Source organism: Berghia stephanieae, chromosome 2 (genome assembly GCF_034508935.2).
Source record: "Berghia stephanieae isolate SIO BIC M18660-M18661 chromosome 2, UCSD_Bste_1.3, whole genome shotgun sequence".
In the NCBI taxonomy this organism is placed as follows: Eukaryota; Metazoa; Mollusca; class Gastropoda; order Nudibranchia; family Aeolidiidae; genus Berghia; species Berghia stephanieae.
The window spans coordinates 130,374,088-130,392,994 of NC_088361.1; the positions used below are offsets into that span (position 1 = coordinate 130,374,088).

At 35.9% G+C, this 18,907-nt stretch overlaps 1 protein-coding gene across 1 annotated transcript; it reads left to right on the forward strand.

Moving 5' to 3' along the window:
- Positions 1-880: 880 nt before the first annotated feature.
- On the forward strand, positions 881-5,783 carry LOC144964132 (luciferin 4-monooxygenase-like). Its single transcript, XM_078898065.1, has 3 exons — positions 881-1,367; positions 3,737-3,888; positions 5,388-5,783. Exons 1-3 carry the CDS (start codon positions 881-883, stop codon positions 5,655-5,657), a joined length of 909 nt encoding a protein of 302 aa, XP_078754191.1. The 3' UTR covers positions 5,658-5,783.
- The last annotated feature ends 13,124 nt before the right edge of the window (positions 5,784-18,907 follow it).

Here is an 18,907-nt window from a genome sequence, read left to right on the forward strand (position 1 = left end):
TTCGTTATTATTAGTATTTAGTCCTTGTAGAGTTGTATCGTCAGGAAATTTTAAAAGGGGTATGTTTAATTCTGCGCTTTTACAGTCGTTTGTACACATTATAAAGAGCATGGGAGAGATTACACAGGTCTACCTAATCAACAGCAATACCGTTTGGCGATATTACATTTTTTCCCGACAGAAGCAATGCTGTTACCAACCAGGTACTCATTTTACTCTTGAGTAAGGTGAGAGAATATGAAAATAGAGCCTCTCCAAGGACCAAACATACGTCGCTCAGAGCGGGACTAGATCCCTGGACCTTCCTATCCGAAGGCGAATGTCATACTACAAAGACCACATTGCCGAATGTCTATCAAAAATATGAAACATGAATTGAATGTGAAGTCCTGGGCATTAATCTAGCTTTGAATTCACTTCTCATCATTTGCTTCATCCTGACATTATATTTGTTGACGAAATGGGTTAATACTATTATTTTCTTTCATTACGACAGAATGGACCATGCAAATTCCTGGATAAATTGAAATGCACAGAAGATCAAACTGGAAGAGTCGGGTTTAAGGATCTTCCTTATTTAACTCAAGTGATTCATGTTGCCATTGGAAACAATAATGGATGTACAAGCTGGCTGGAATCCTTAGATCAGGAACAGGACTTGTATGTCGATGAGACGGTTACAGAGGATGATCTCGCAGCTGTAATGTGCACAAGCGGATCGACCGGCTTTGCCAAACTAGTTCCCCGTTCACATAAAAGTTTAAAAGTTCTGGTCGACCAAGCGGCAGAGCCACAGCAGTTGAAACACGATTCCAAGTATTTTAATCATAGATCTTTTGGATGAGTCGGAGGATTTCCCATGTTTTACCCCTTCATTGGAATGACACGATTGCTTCTAATTTTGACGCCAGGAAAAAGAGTGAATACAGGCGAGCTGATTACGCATGTATTGGAGAATGAAGAGTGCGACTCTGCTTTGATTGTACCAAGCGATATACAATCAATTTTGGACCATCTTGATTCTTCAAAGAGTTACAAAATTCAGAAACTTCTTCAAGTTATCGCAACCGGAGGGTCCCCCATATCCAAAATAACATTGGAAGCAATAGGACGAGTGTCGGAGTGCCTAGCAATCCTTTATGGTTCTACTGAAATTGGTTATGCCTTTTATTTGAATGTAATCGACAAGTCTGAATATGAAGACGCATGCTGTGGGTATCCGACCATAAACGGAACTGCTAAAATTGTTGACAAGAGCTTGATGGAAGTGGCACATGGAAAATTTGGTGAGGTGCTTTATCGAGGTAAATCTGTCTTTTCGGGTTATATCAACAACCCAACCGCAAACAGAGAGGTAATTTTGGAAGGTATGTAAATTTTTTTCTCATCTTTAAATAAGGTCCAGAACGCAAAAGTGATTTGCAATTTATAATTACCAGAAAGTGAGTTTTTTTCTTCACTATAATAAATGTCATCAAGTAACGTCAATAAACATATTTTATCTTCTAAATTACGGCATCGTATCGTTTTCAGCCGGTAGGTCATAATTTTACCTCTTAGTTTATCCTGATTAGCATCGAATCTTGGTGTTCAGAAAAGCACATTTTTCATTCACTCTTCTCTAACCAACATGGTACACGCATTAGTTTCCATCTGCGTGTTATTCAACTTTCTATTACAAAAGAATTCAACAAGATGAATATCATGGCTAATAAAAAATTTCAAACATGAAACGAAATGGACTCAAAACCTGACGTAAGTTAACAACAAAAGCAATAGAAATGACAATATGATTTATGAAATCAAGAGAGTCAGAAGTTTGGAGTCTAATCACGCGATCATCACATTTTAAACTCTATTATCTTTATCATTACAAGAGATGTCCCTAATTACAAGAATGTTCAGCAATGGTTCTTGAATGACACAATATGCCCTATCATGTACCAATCTAAATCACGCTTCGCTTGAATTGCGATTAGTTATTTTATGTAGCTTTGCTGTCATCTAAGTTTGGGACGTGCAACCTGCCTTTCTTATTGCGATATTCAACGTTGCAAAGTTGGAATAATTGGCCAGACACTAGTTGTCAGAAGTCAAACCTCTGATATAGGCCGGGTAACCTCAGGAGACCCCAAATGATCGGCTCTATGTCCTTTGCTTTTACTTGTTTTCATTAACGACCTGATGGCTTAACATCTGAATAGTGTTGAACTAAACAAGGAATTGTCAAAACTGGAAGCCTGGGAGAAGTCATGCCTTATGAGCTTCAATTCAAACAAATGCAACGTTCTGACCATATCAAAACAAAACAAAACCTGTAAACTACGACTACCACCTTCATGGCCAAAAATTAGATAAAGTCAAAGCTTCTAGATATCTTGGACTAAACATTACCCATAACCTCAAATGGAAATCACAGATGGCAAATATAACATCAAAGGCAAAGAAAACAAGCGTTTAGAAAAAACTAAACCTGAATGGCTGTCCCCCTCAAAACTCAGACACGCACCTACAAAACTATAGTAAGGAATATGCAAGCATAATATGGGATCCCTACACCAAAACTGATATCAACAAGATCGAAATGGTACAAAATAGAGCTGCAAAGAGAATAACTAATAAATACTCACACAACAATAGCGACAAAATCTGCCGCTATCTAAACTCCAAATCACTGTTGTTACGGTTTCCTTTCAGATACTTTTTGAGCTGAGGGAACAAGAAATAGTCAGATGGAATAAGATGCAGACTATAATATGCAGGGTGCTCTAGGGTTGGAAGTTTAAATCGGATTAATCCGTCTTGGGGTTGACAACCAGTTTTTGGTCATTGTCATGCTGCACTATCGAATTTCTACCACTTCGAACCCGTGCGAGTTTATTTTTGAAGGCTCGTAAAGTTGAAACATATTTTTCAGAGTTCCCCGTTTGCCTTGTTTAAAAAATTCCATATGATCTATGCATGTAGTCAATTGACTGTACTTTGGTCTCCGGTTCGTAGTGGTGGATCCAAGATTCATCACCAGTCACAATTTCATGCAGAAAAGTCTCTCCTTCCTTGCCATATCGTTTCAAATGATGGATACAAATGTCTTTTCTCTGTGCTGTCATTTCTGAAGTTAACTGTCGTAGGACACATCGTGTAGAGACTTTTCTGTATCCAAAGAGAGATATCATGATATGGTGTACTCGTTCTTATGAAAACCCAACTTCATCGATATCTTTTTGTTTTACCCTTCGATTCGCCCTAATCATAATATGGTCAACTGGTTTTTGATTACTCGTATCGGAAATAGAAAGTGGCCAACCTGGTTGCATGCGATCAAACACGATTATCTCTGTTGTTCATCTCCTTTGAAAATTCTAATCCACTTTCGAACTGCGACATCAGTGGTACACATATCACTAAGAAGCCTTCATTCTTTGACTGATGTTTGTTGTGCAGCAACATCCATATACTGTTAGAAATCTAACAACAGAGCCCTCGCTGTTTGACGATGAGCTCATTATGTGTTTTCATTTTCTCTACCGCGTTTTCTTAGTAAAGTTGTGGATGAGCACAAATGACGTCACATGAATTAGTTGTTTCACATCAGTGTATAAGTATGGCTTGATTGTGTGTAAAGTTTCATGTTTGTAGCTAAAAGATGTTTTAATTAATGGGCAAACTTTACTTATAATATATCATCCCGCCTTCGTATAAATATAAATAATGACTATTGTTATTATCATTACAGACGGTTGGTTTCGGACATCTGACATAGGTCACAAGAACGAAAAAGGACAAATGTTTGTGCACTGTCGTCAATCCAATGCCATAAACCACAAGGGAACCATTCACGACCCAGGTTGGATGGAGGCCAGAGTAGACAGCCACCCGGATATCAAAGTTAGTCAGTGTGACAACATTACTGCAAACTAAACACACAATGTTCATTATTTTGGACGATTAAATAAACCCTAAACCTGTTAAAAATCCTAAACGCGTGACTTTATAGAATTTTGACAGGTTTTGGCTTTTTAATCATTCGATATTGTGATTAGAATGTTTTAGTGACCTCAAAATCTTAAACCATTTCAATACTAATTCACCTTCTGTCCTAGCTGCTCCACCAAACTCTCAGCAACGAAAGCGACTTTCTTTAAGGGTCACTACTGCACTCCACTCCTTCAAACTGGAATGCTCTTTGTTTCTAGCTGATTTTACTTCAACGTAAGATTTACACTATTTTATAATTGTGTTACAATCTCATAATGAAGGAAAATTTGACACAATATTTTCTATATCAGTGCTGATCCCCATGCACGCTGTTGTGAGGACATACTATGTTTTGTGACATGATATTACTTTGCAGATTGTTACTCACAGTAGGCTGTAATTACTTTCTGTGAGGGCCGTTACATACTGGGCGGTTAGCCTCAGCCATTGTACCTAATGGTATCCTCTGCCTGACGCTGTGGAGAGTTGGTCAGTTCCTTGAACTCTCCTGACTGCTCCCCTCTCCTATCCATCACCTGCCTGCCGTGATTTCATGTAACCCTGGTAGGGAAGCTAAGTGGTTACTCGACCTTGCCCAAGGGTCTACCACAGGCTAACGGAGGGAAGGATCGCCTTACTATCCTTTGACTGACAAGCTGCCCCGCTACCCTATATTCATTTGTTTACATAGGTAATATTACCATCTTTGGTAAACACCATAAAAAAGACAGTTAACATTTCTCGGACATATTTACAGAAAATAAAACGGAATTGAAAAGATTGTACTTACGGGTAAAGTTGCTGGGAAGAGAAGAAGAGTGAGACAGAGGATACATTGACAATCTGAACGGATGGATTGGTGGAGGAGGAACAGGAATCGAGCCTATGAGATCTGAGGACAGATATGTTTGGAGGGACATGATCGCCGATGTATGCAACAGGCCTGGCACTTGATGATGATGATGATGATTATATATCAATACCATGACTTGCAATAACGTTTGGCTTTTGTCGTGGGTGAGTCGATAACGACATTTTTGTTATAAAGTGTATTTTCCGCTCAATGCGTTGCATTCGTCTAAGATTAGCACGAACGACGTTAAAACAAATGCTGTTTTAAAGATGGAACTTGGGAAAATGTATATGAAACTGCGCCAGACAAAGCAGAAACAAAAATACAAGAAAAAAGCCATCTCCAAAAAGCAGTTTTAAAGCCTATCTAGGTCAGGCTTATACAAGTATTTCGTTTCGAAATAAGTTTTGTATCTCGATTCTTTTGTCCTTACAGAGAGCAGGATTCCATAATTTCTTAAGCATAACAAAAAATATCATAGTAAGGGTTCCTTAGGTCTTTAAATGCCCCATGAAAAGCCCTTTGAAAATATCCATTTGAAATGTTTCTTTTTCAGAAAAGCATCATCCTGGGTATTCCTGATCCAGTTGTTCACGAACAGATTTGTCTTTGGATCATCAAGACTGGGGAGTCGACGATCACAATTGAGGACATCAAGGAATATTTCAAGTCTTTGTTTTTAACGAGTGAGACCAGCGACATCACGCCGATACCCAAACACTATCTGTTCTTTGACACATTTCCACTTAATGCGAATGGGAAAATAGATAGAAATGGGCTTAAAACATTGTCAGTAAAACGAATAGAAGCTGAATGTAACACATAATACACAAAAGATATAAACAAAACATCGAAAAACCGATTTGCATCTATACAGTATATAGAAAAATAGAAAATAAAGTATGTATGGCCAAAATAAAAATATATTATAATAGATCTTAATTCGTCTATATATATATATATATATATATATATATATATATATATATATATATATATATATATATATCTATATATATAACATATAAATTGTATCACTCACTTATATGTGGCCAATATTAGCTTTAACCATCATTATCGAGCACTTTCGTACCTACGAGTACTCACCAACACTCATAAATATATATATATATATATATATATATATATATATAATATATATATAATATATATATATATATATATATATATATATATATATATTAATATATATATATATATACGAGGGTTCTTTCATAATTAACCGAAAAATGCCTGTAAAATCCGCGTTTGTTATGCTATAAACAAAATTCTTGCACGTGTTCATACCTTGACTCGTCCTTCATTTCTCTACGTAACAGCCAAGTCTGTCGACACACTTCTGCCAACGCCGCACCATGGAATAGATACCCTCTCGGAAGAAATTTCCGTCAAGGTTTTGTAGCCATTTCCGCACATGGTCAACAAGCTCTTCATCGACATCAAAGCGCTTTCCTGCCAGCTCACGTTTCAGTGGCCCAAAGAGGTGATAATCAGATGGTGCGAGGTCTGGACTGTGTGGTGGGTATGGCAAAATCCCCCATCCATATTTCTCTAGCCACCCTTGCGTCACTCGTGCTGTGTGGGGTGTAGCGTTGTCGTGTTGCAAAATGACCCCGTTGGTCAACTGCCCTGGGCGCTTTCTGCGAATGGCCTCCCTAAGCTTGTCAAGAGTTTGGCAGTACTTTGCAGCATTGATTGTTTCTCCAGGTTGTAAGGTTTCGAACAGAATAACACCACGACTGTCCCAGAAAACAGTTCCCATTATTTTCTTTGCTGACCGCATGACTTTGAATTTCTTCGCGACAGGTGAGGATGGATGTTTCCATGTCATCGAATCTTGCTTTGTTTCTGGGGTGCAATGGTGCAACCAAGTCTCATCACCGGTGACTATGCTGTCAAGAAATGTCACATCGTACCCTAGAAAGTCTCCGCCGGCGTTGGCAGTATGCCCGTGAACCCTGCGTGAGCTCTTGCTTCTTCTCAAAAGTTCCCTGCAGATGTCCAATCTTTGTTCTTTATGATTGTCTGTCAATTGCTTAGGAACCCATCTTGCGCTGACATTTCTGTAGCCAAGTTCATCAAATACAATTCTATGGGCAGAAGTTTCCGAAATTTCAAGACTGCTTGCGATTTCATGAAGTTTCAACCTCCTGTCTTGACGAATAAGCTCATCAACACGCTTCACATTGTCTTCTGACGTCGCAGTTATCGAACGCCCTCTCCCTTCCCTGTCTGTCAAGTCGGAATGGCCGGCTTCAAACAAATTACACCAGTGATAGACTTGTGTACGGCTTATAACATGCTCACCATATACACTCTGAAGTTCTTTATGAATTTCGGTAGGATTCAGACTTTTGGCGTTCAAAAAACGTATGACAGCTCTGATTTCCTCCTTTGACCAAGTTTTAAGGTGGGCCGCCATCATTAAAATCGTCTAGAAATTCATTGTGCAAAATGATGCACTTCATAATTTCTGGAAATATCCGTAAGGAAATAAGGAATATCATGTCGTTTACAGAATTAAAAAAATCTCCACTGGTTGCTGAGCAATGGGCATTTTTCGGTTATTTCTGAAAGAGCCCTCGTATATATATATATATATATATATATATATATATATATATATATATATATATATATATATATATATATATATATATAATACATATATATGATTTATACATAAATGTGTGATTGTCTACATTTGTACTTTTAGAGAGAGAATAGATTATTACATATATTATATTGTTTATAATAATAATAATAATAATAATAATAATAATAATAATAATAATAATAATAATAATAATAATAATAATAATAATAATAATAATAATAATAATAATAATAATAATAATAATACTTTATTGCATCCCAAAAAGGAAATTTTTTGTACAGACGTGTTATAATTTACACATAAGATAAAAATACAATGGAAATAGGATGTATATATATATAAAAAGGAGCAGCTCTATAACCAGAGCTGCGCTTTATAATATGAATAATTTCAACACTGTAAAATAGTTAAAACTGTCACTATAAATTGAAAATTGAAAAGATTGCAAAACAAATAAATTAATAAATTAATATTTATATTTTTAAAAAGTAAAAATGAGAAATAATTATATAAAATGATTATTGCTTGTTGTTATAAAGCCTAATACTGGACGGCAGAAAAGATTTTCGGTTTCTCTCTGTTTTCGTTGAAATAGAGAAAGGGCGACCACTTCTTTCTGACATAATAATTGATGGTCGTAGTGGATGATACTGGTCATTTAATATTTTAGTTATTTTATTTATACAAAATTTCTCGTATAAAAGATCTACATCGTCAACATCATTTATACAGCGTTTAATGGATTTTTTAATATTTGAATTTATTTTGTTCCTTTCCACTGCTAAGCAATTGCCTCCCCAAGCTGTTATACAAAATGACAAAACACTTTCGATTACTGCTCTATAAAATAATGTGCAGAGGGTTTTATCTATTCTAAACTGAGAGAGTTTCGATAAAAAATATGTACGTCTGCACATCTTATGCCTAATTATTTTCAAGTGTTCATCCCACTTGAGCCTGTCATCAATCGTTACACCAAGGTATTTGTAGTGAGGAACTCGCTGGACGAATTGGTCCTTTAATTTTAACGGTTCTATCGGTTCCTTCACTCTCCTAAAGTCAATCACTAGCTCCTTTGTCTTGCTTATGTTAAGCTCTAGGTGGTGGGCATCACACCAAGACACAAATCTATCAATTTCTTGCCTATAAGCCACTTCGTTGCCATTTGTTATGAGGCCTTGAAGAGCGGTGTCATCTGCAAACTTTATTAAAGGTACACTCAGGTTTTGACTTCTACAGTCATTCGTGTATATTGTGAATAATACAGGAGACAATACACAACCTTGAGGAGCGCCAGTATTTGTAGTTATACAGGAAGATTTGTTTTGCCCTAATTGATCATATTGTGCTCTCTCCGTAAGAAATTCGAGCACCCAAGCAATTATATACTTGTTTAAATTCAGACTAGTCAATTTTTGAACAACCAACTGAGGTTGCATTGTATTGAACGCTGAAGAAAAATCTGCAAAAAGCAATCTGCAATAGCTCCTAGCGTGATCTAGATGCCTGTAGATGTTGTTTGTAAACAGCAAAATGGCATCCTCTACGCCACGTCCTGGTTTGTAAGCAAATTGATGACTATCACTCAATGGCATAAACTGATTCCTAATTTTAACAAGAACAAGTTTTTCTAAAGATTTCATGACTATTGAAGTCAGTGCAACAGGTCTGAGATCGTTCATAGTTTCAAGTTTTTCTTTTTTTGGAACAGGAATAATTTTCGAAGTTTTCCAAATTTCAGGGATTGAAACGCATTGGAGGGACCAGTTAAAAATATGTGTATAAATGGGGGAAAGCTGGTGGGCACATTCTTTTAATAGTTTTTCCTTTCAATCCATCCGGCCCAGCAGCCTTCCTCTCGTTTAGTTTCGAAAATACGAATCTCGTTTCCTCTTCACTGACCTCAACAGCCATTTCATCTTCCAAAGCCCTGTCTAATTTATGTTTTCATTTTCAATATCAAATTTGTTTGCTGTGTCGAAACGTGAATAAAATTTATTTAAAGTTTCAATGTCGATATCTTCTGATATAATCGTGGGCTTTGGATTATAGTTCACAGCAGTTTTAAGCCCCCGCCACGTGTCCCGTATATCTCCAGAAGAAAAGCATTTTTCAATTTTATTTTTGTACTTGTCTCTACAACTAGATATTACCCTCTTTATCTCTTTTTGTTTTGTTTTCAGATCTTTTTTGTTTCCACTAGTATAGAGAGTTTTCTTTTGGTTCAATAAAAGTTTTAGATCTTTTGTTATCCAAGGCTTGTTGTTAGGAGAATATTTTATTTCTTTTTTACAAGACACTAGCTGTTCACATAATTTTAAATACTCACACAGTCATTCAGCTCATCCACACTATCACATGATTCGATAAAAACATTCCAGTCAGTGCATTCAAAACAACCACGCAAATCTTCACACACACTTCCGTTCCAGATCTGTACACTTTTCTTTACTGGTTTTACACGTTTAAAAACAGGGCGGTAGGTGGGGAGTATCAAGAGCATGCAGTGGTCAGATAAACCTAATGGGGCACGGGGTAAACATTTATAACTATTTTTAATATTACACAGGAATAAATCTAATGTTTTTTTGTCCCTTGTCTCGCAGTCCACGTATTGATGAAGTCCCGGGAGAGTAAAATCGTTACATTGGTTAAAATCGCCAGTGACCATCAATACGGCATCGGGTGACTTAATTTGAATGTCCTGTATTTCTTTCCTCAAAATATTTTTCGCTGTGGTGTTGTCTGATGATGGTGGAATGTAGACGTTGATGATGATGACATGAGTATATTCCCGGGGTAGGTAATATGGTCGTGACGAAACAGTAATAAATTCAATATAATCGTCACAATACATTTTCTTTATCTGACAGTTATTGGGGTGGCACCATTTGTTGTTAATATATGTGCACACCCCACCCCCAGTTCGTTTATTTACATTAGTCCGATCTCCTCGAAATAGTGAATATTGTTCAATATCAAAACATGATGATGGTATGTGAGGAGAGAGCCAAGTCTCTGTTAACGCTATTATGGAGGCTTGACGATAGTCACTATTAAAACGACACAGTGAAAACAGTTCATCAATTTTATTTTTCAGTGATCTTACATTACCTGTCACTACACAGGGTAAAAATGGACGAAAAGGCCGTCGGTTAAATTTTGTTTTTATTCCTCCCTTTCTCCCCTCTTTCTTACTTTAATAAACGATGTGTCAATGGTGGGTGGTGGGGGTGACACGGGTTGGAGGGATCGGAGAGTCTCTGGAGTATAAGTTATCGATAGGCTTATTTTGGCAGTAAAATCACAGGCTAAAACACCATTTATGCTTATAAATATACTAATAAATATAAAAATCAGGAACAATATATACTTCACATCCATTTTGAATAAAAATTAGGCTTAAATTCCGACGATTGAATGATAAATGAATAAAAATATGTGTAGAAAATAGGTAAATATTCACAACACGTCTGTTGTCGCCGGAAGCCAGCGCCAAGATCATTATTATCATTATTATTATTATTATTATTATTATTATTATTATTATTATTATTATTATTATTATTATTATTATTATTATTATTATTATTATTATTATTGTTATTATTGTTATTATTATTATTATTATTATTATTATTATTATTATTATTATTATTATTATTATTATTATTATTATTATTATTATTCTTGAAAATATATAATTGTAACACGCCTGACCGGCGAGTCTTGTTTTTGTTGGCTCTTTCATTTACGTGTTTTGAGTTATTTTTATCTGACATTTCGCCTGGATTTTAATACCATCTGATTTGTGATAGTCTTGTGGTTTTATTGATATACATTTTAACGATTTCTAATAGAGGATTTTTCTAAAATTTTAAAATTTAAGTATGGATTTTCCAAAGTCGAACATAGTTTTAAACTGCTATTTGTTTACAGCCATATTGGAAACTTTATTCACTGTGCTATATTTTACAACTTTTAACAACTACCGTGTACATCGATCTATTTATAATACTAATTTTATGAACAGACTCAGAGGGGGTAGACGAAAACAACGCCCTATAACCACCGTCATTGGTCATCGGCCAACCCCACGCCCACTCCCCCTACGACCTCGATCCTCGCTTCAATTTATCAACACTCGTCCCCCATCCAATCTAATCACTTCAATGAGTAATCCTCACCGTTCCTTGTCAAATGTCAACACTGTCCATGACAGTCAGTATGAAATTAACGACCACCATGACAACAACTCGCAGCAACAGCACCGTCTTGAGCAACAACAACAACAACAACAACAACAACAACAACAGCAACAACAACAACAACCTGCACGTAGTGATCATACCAGTTTAAAAATTGGATTACTAAATGTTAGATCGTGTCGTAATAAAACTCAAGACATAATCGACATTATTGAAGATCATAAAATTACTATTTTTGTCATCTTGGAAACATGGCTTAATCATTCATATGATGATCCAATTATGAAAGCAATTACACCCGAAGGCTTTTGTATTAAATCATTTCCACGCATTGGGAGGAAAGGAGGTGGAATTGCAATTATTTACAACTTGTCACTCTTTGACAAGATATCATTTCACCATGATAATTTTAGAAGTTTTGAATACGCTGGATTTGCCATTCATGAAAATAATTTTAAAAAATCGTTTCACTGTGTCTACCGCCCACCACCAAGCCAACAAAACAAAATATCAACAATTGATTTTTTATCTGAGTTCGGAGAATTTATGTCTATGCAATCCATTAACAAAAAGCATAATATTTTTATGGGTGATTTTAACATTGATTATTTCGGAAACAAAAATGAATCGAAAGTATTTCGGGAGATTATTGACACAAACAACTATATTCAACTTGTAAGCGGTCCTACAAACAACCATGGCCACACAATAGATCATGTCATTACAGACATTGAACATTCTCTCTCTTCACCTGTCTCAAATATTGATAAATTAATCTCTGACCATCATTTAATTGTGTTTTGCGTTTTATTTCCAATGAAGCACGAAGTAAAAAAGATAATAACATCTCGTAATTTGAAGAATATAAACATGAACATTTTTAAACAAGACCTTGACCATAACGTTAAAAATAAACATGATGCGAATGGTCTCCACGAGTCAATTGTTGGTACGGTGGACAAGCATGCTCCCTTAACAACTAGAGCAGTAAAAATGAGACGTCAAGCACCCTGGTATAATACCGAAATAAAATTGAATGGATTAGCCAGGAGGCGGGCAGAAAGAAAATGGCTCAAGTCCAGAGATGCTGTCGATAAGAAGCGATACATCGCGGCTAGAAATGATGCAAAAGCCGTCAATTTCAGGGCCAAAAAGAAATTCTATGAAGAAAGCCTCAAAAACGTGGGACGTTCGAGACAATTCTTTGCCTTGACCAAGGAACTGCTGGGACAACAGACGCAACCAGCTCTCCCATCTTTAATCGATCGTGCAGATCTACCAACTCGCTTTGGTCAATATTTTAAAGAAAAAACGGATAGCATCAGGAAAGAACTGTCGTCTGAATCGATCCCTACAACATTTGACACATTTCATGGTGATTCGTTAACACATTTTTCAATGATTACTGAAGCTGACTTATGTGATTGCATTATGTCGTCTCCAACTAAAAGTTGTGATTTAGACCCCTTAAATACTGCCATTTTAAAAAAATGCATTGATGTAATTTTAACACCATTTACATGTATTGTTAATAATTCTTTGCAGTCAGGTGCTGTACCAGACATTTACAAAGTTGCTCATGTCAAACCACTTTTGAAAAAACCTGATCTCGATAAAGAGAACTTAAAAAACTATCGCCCTGTCTCTAATCTTCCTTTTCTCTCTAAGATCTTAGAAAAGCTTGTTTTGAAACAATTACTGTCTCATCTTAAAAATAATTGTCTTGAAGAAAAATTTCAGTCTGCTTATAGGCAACATCATTCGACGGAAACCGCACTTGTTAGGGTTGTTAATGATCTCCTCTCTGTTATAGACAATGGTTCATGTTCTTTGCTGAATTTGCTTGACCTATCGTCTGCTTTTGATACTATTGATCACAATCTTCTTCTCAAACGTCTTGAAATTACTTATGGCGTGTCTGGTGCAGCGCTTGATTGGTTTAGGTCATATTTGTTTAATCGTAAACAGATTATTACGGTGGATGAATATAGATCGGAGGAAATCTTTCTTGATTGTGGGGTTCCCCAGGGTTCAGTACTTGGACCCGTTCTTTTTGTTTTGTACGTTGGCCCTCTGTCTAAAATCATCAGAAGTTTTGGTCTGTCTTACCATCAATACGCTGATGATACGCAATTGTACTGCGTTTCCAATACGAGAAATTTACAAGAAGTATCAGCCAATAGTAAAAATTGTATCCAAAGTGTTAAGAAATGGATGAATGAGAACAGACTGAAACTGAATGATGATAAGACGGAGGTGCTGTATGTGGGGAACAGGAAGTGAAAAAGTGAAACAGATTTGAAGTTGGGGGATGCCTCTATTCAAATTGTTGACAAAGTGAAAAACCTTGGCACATTCTTAGACTCTGGACTGTCGATGGAGCATCAGGTAAATAATTTGGTTAGATCTCTCTTTTTCCAACTAAAAAAGATTGCTTCCATTAGACGGTTCATATCTGAGGATGTGACCAAGCACCTGGTTGTGTCCCTCGTACTATCGAAATTGGATTATTGTAATGCTCTGTTGTTTGGCGTTTCGCAATACAATCTGAAACGTCTTCAGATTGTCCAAAACAGCGCTGCCAGACTAGTATTCATGAAGCGTAGGTGCGACTCTGCCGGACCTCTACTTCATGACCTGCATTGGCTGCCTGTTGGGAAAAGAATTAAATTCAAAGCTTGTGTTTTAGTGTATCGTTGTCTTGAAGGTACTGCCCCTTCCTACCTTTCAGAACTAATTGAAAGATATTCAAAACCCCGCCCCTTACGTTCGGCCAGTGATTCCACAAAACTAGTTGTCCCTCGAATTCGGAAAAATGCTGGAATGAGATCCTTTTCTCATTTCGGACCCTCTATTTGGAACGCCTTACCGCAGAGCATTCGTGAAAAAGAATCTTTGTCTATTTTTAAACGTTCGCTTAAAACATATTTGTTTCGATTTTAGTAGATGGTATGAGAAGCAAGATAGGTTTGGTTTGTGTTGTGTGTTGTGTTGTGTTGTGTGTGTGTGTGTGTGTGTGTGTGTGTGTGCTTGTGTGTGTGCGAATGAGTATGTTTCAGCCAAAGTAATTTGTAATTTAAGCGCTTAGAGTCTGGTGTCTCGGAGTTATAGCGCTATATAAGTTTTCAGCATTATTATTATTATTATTATTATTATTATTATTATTATTATTATTATTATTATTATTATAATAATAATAATAATAATAATAATAATAATTATTATTATTATTATTATTATTATTATTATTATTATTATTATTATTATTACCATTACTATTATTATTATTAATATTATTTACATATACAATATATAAATATATATAACTACTATATATCTATACGTATATGATATATACATAAATATGTGATTGTATATAATTGTACTTTTAGAAGGAGAATAAATTATTAAATATATATGTGTGTGTTAACTGTTGTTTGTAAGCATAGGGATTCTTGAAAAACGTTGCTTCAAATACATTGTATGGAATTTGTGCCAAATAAAAGCTACCACACGATTTCGTCAGGAGCCAACTTGAAAATATGTGATTTGTCACGGGACAGCAATTATGAAGGCCAAACGTTTACAACCTTTGGTAAATCTTCTGTGATAAGCAAGTTAGATAATGACCTTACAGCATATAGCTAGATCACATTATTAATTCATTTTTGGTTTTCATGCAATATCGTTTTGAAACTCTATAATCATAATGCCGTCACGCTCCAAAAACACCAAATTGGGTAGTAGTAAAACATAATAATCAATACTACTACTACTACTACTACTACTACTACTACTACTACTACTACTACTACTACTACTACTACTACTACTACTACTACTACATAATAATAATAATAATAATAATAATAATAAGAAGAAGAAGAAGAAGAAGAAGAAGAAGAAGAAGAAGAAGAAGAAGAAGAAGAAGAAGAAGAAGAAGAAGAAGAAGAAGAAGAAGAAGAAGAATTTCTGCAAGTAAGCAATATTGTTCTGCAACGTCCAGTAACTGGAGCACCCTTTGAGCTAGACCGAATTGACAAACGAATACACACTCAAGGCCGACGGCTCGACAGTACGACGATAACCCCATGCAAAGGTCATTACTTTATGCAAGACATTTTTTTTTTCAAAAAACAAAAATCTTTATTACATTTTTTGTGCATTTGCATTCTATATGATATGTATACATTGTCGCCATTGATTCTCAACTTTGTGCTTATACATTTTCATGCGTGCCACGTCTGTAAACGAATTTCCATTGTTTTGGATGAATAAAGTATATGCTATTATATTATCTAGAATAAGAACAGAGATCACGAAACTCATATTATATTTTTTAAAAATGAATTAGAATGAAATCAATCTTTGTCAGAAAGAGCGTGTTTTCTTCATAATATTATTCCTTCCTCCAAAATATTTCACACCGTGCACTATTATAAGAAAGGAAGGCAAAAGTTATTGTTTCGACAGTTGCACTTGAATCATCTTTATGCAGAAGAATTTATGATATAAATGTTGCTTGTAAGTAGAATTTTTCTGAGCAATTTCCTTGACTTTGATACACAAAAGACTGGCACTCGTTTTGTTGGGAACTCAAGAATTCGCATGGGAAATGGCATAGGGAGTACAGTTCCTTTTTTGCATACTCCATCAAGCAGCTTTGCTATTTTCCAAATACAACACACTGGCACGTGCACCGATTGTTACCGATATATTATTTGTAGAAATCAAAAGGCGAGATGGTACTCACAGCTTTGTGCTTGAAAATTAGAAGGAAAATAACAGTCTTATATTTTTGTTTACTTTGATTTTTTTAGGAATGCGAATTTAATGGACCAACATAAAATATGCATTGGCTGAAAAAAAATTACAACCAAAACATAACAATATATATATTGTTACCATTCCGTCGAGACAGAAGGCTAATTAAATGAGGACTTCCTACTACTACTAAAATTACGAAGAATTACGAATTTTCGGCTCTAACCTGAGAACCATACACATTAGACAAATACAATAGTACTGCTTGAAAACGAAGTTCTGGTGCCAGAGCTAGTATATAATGGAGTTTAAATCATTATTTTCACGGTTTAGGTGAGGTTGGTGATTTCAAGTTCAGTTAACATGTCTACTTTGTTATCAACCCTGAAAACTACGATTTTTTTTTCTGTTTCAAGTAGTCAGGTCTGAGCAAATTAACTAAAAGAGGGCTTTTCTCATATATTAATGTTCTATCAATTTGTTCCAAAATACTAGCGGTATATTTAAAAGATTGTTTTTCCACAGAAGTATTTTTGGTTATAAACTTTGATATTTCCACCACGAGGCCATAAATCTAGGTTATATGACTTGCAGATCCACGACAAACGAGTTTAATCAAGCAATGACCAAGTAATGTTCAAGGCCGTAAAGCTGTTAAATCAGAAGTCTTTCGAAAACGCAAAAGTAACAGACGAGTCAAGAGCGTATATAAACGACCCATGTGAGATATCAACGGTTCTTTCAAGTCATTATTAGAAACGAATACACGCTTTTTGTTTTAGTAGATCTCCCCGCCCATTGCTCAACCCTATAACATCAATGGAAGTAAGAAAAGGATTTAACAGTTTGAGCAAGAACAAATCCCCAGGAGAAGACTATGCTCTGAACTATTAAAATATGGACCCCTGTCATTCGAAGAACACATAGCAGACATATTTAATATTACATTAACTCAAGCCCTCAACGTAAACACAGGGTCATTCATTTCTAAACAGAAACCTGGAAAGACCAAAGGACCTCCAAAGAACCTAAGACAAAAAACCTTCCTGAACACCATTCGAAAAACACACTCCATAATAACAGGATACGACCACACAGAAAATCGAAAGGTACTTATCACACAGCCAAAGTGGATTTTGTCAAGAAGGAAGCCCCGAGATAGACGTGTCAGGGCCATTGACGCGATAGGTCGCCATGCCCTGCTAAATATATTGATTACAATAATAACTGATGATGGAATTAGACTAGTGTGTTCCCTGCTCAGTGAGACCTGGGTGAACACCAGAGTAAACGACCAACAACCCAAATACCGTTCTTAATTAATATTGGAACACCACAAGTCAGTCTGGTTTTGTTCGTTGTATACCTGGAACATGCTCTAAAAGAAGTGCGCACCGTTTACCTGCCCCTCAAACTAGCTTTGAATCCCACCTTCCACCATAAATGGCATACGCAGACGTTATTGATTTCGTCATTAGAAAATATCTCAACGTAAAAGTTGTTCAAGAAGCATTAGAGCGTGACGATTCGGGTGCTCTCGGTTAGTCGATAGAGTCAGATAACCCGAAACGTCAACAAAAGAAAAGAAACGTGAAAAGACCAGGATGATGGAAGGAGGGAACTTAAGTAAGGAGAGGAAAATCAGGCCACTGCACTGGGCCTGACCTGATCGGAGGGAAGATAAATAAAGACATCAAGCGTCTAGATGCGAAAAGGATGTAGAACTTCTGAGATCCACTGGAGCAGACCATCATCAGTGGAAAGAACTCACTTAACAAATCACAGAAGCTGCCAAAGCGTCCCAGTCCGATGACGATTTGTGACTTGCCATGGGTTTATATAGCCATGGTGAGTAGTATTCACAGGACAACCTAGAAGGCTTCTAAATACAAGCACAAGAATACACACAACGAAAAACTCATAATTTAAAGTCAGTTTTTAAAGTTCGTTGAGTCAAAAAAAGAATATAAAATAAAGTACAGACGACACTAACCTCTCAAAATCAAATAATTTTTAACCCCGGGAAAAAGTTTTCAGATCTCATCAAATTTTTTTAAAATCAAGTATCAAATTTTTACTTTTCCCTTGTTTTTGTTTTAAACGGGGATCATTGTTGTTATGTATAGTATTTTAATTGGGGTGTATGCTTGTGTGTGTGCGTGTTTGGGTGTTTATGTGTGTGTGTTTGTTTGGGTATACATGTATTGTGTGTTAGCATTTTTTAGGGAAATCGTGGCATTTTTATATAATTTTTCACGGACCCCATGAAGGGATTTGGGTTTCACACATTTTAAACAAGTTTTTTAAACCCCTTAACAACGTCAAATAATATTAAATTCTGATATTACGGGCGTTTTTATGCCCTCGAAGTGATAATTATTTGCCCGGAAAAAAATTTAGTTAAACGTTTTCGGCAAATTTCAATTTATCTGTCTAGCCCTTTTAGCCAGAACAAACTTGGTATTT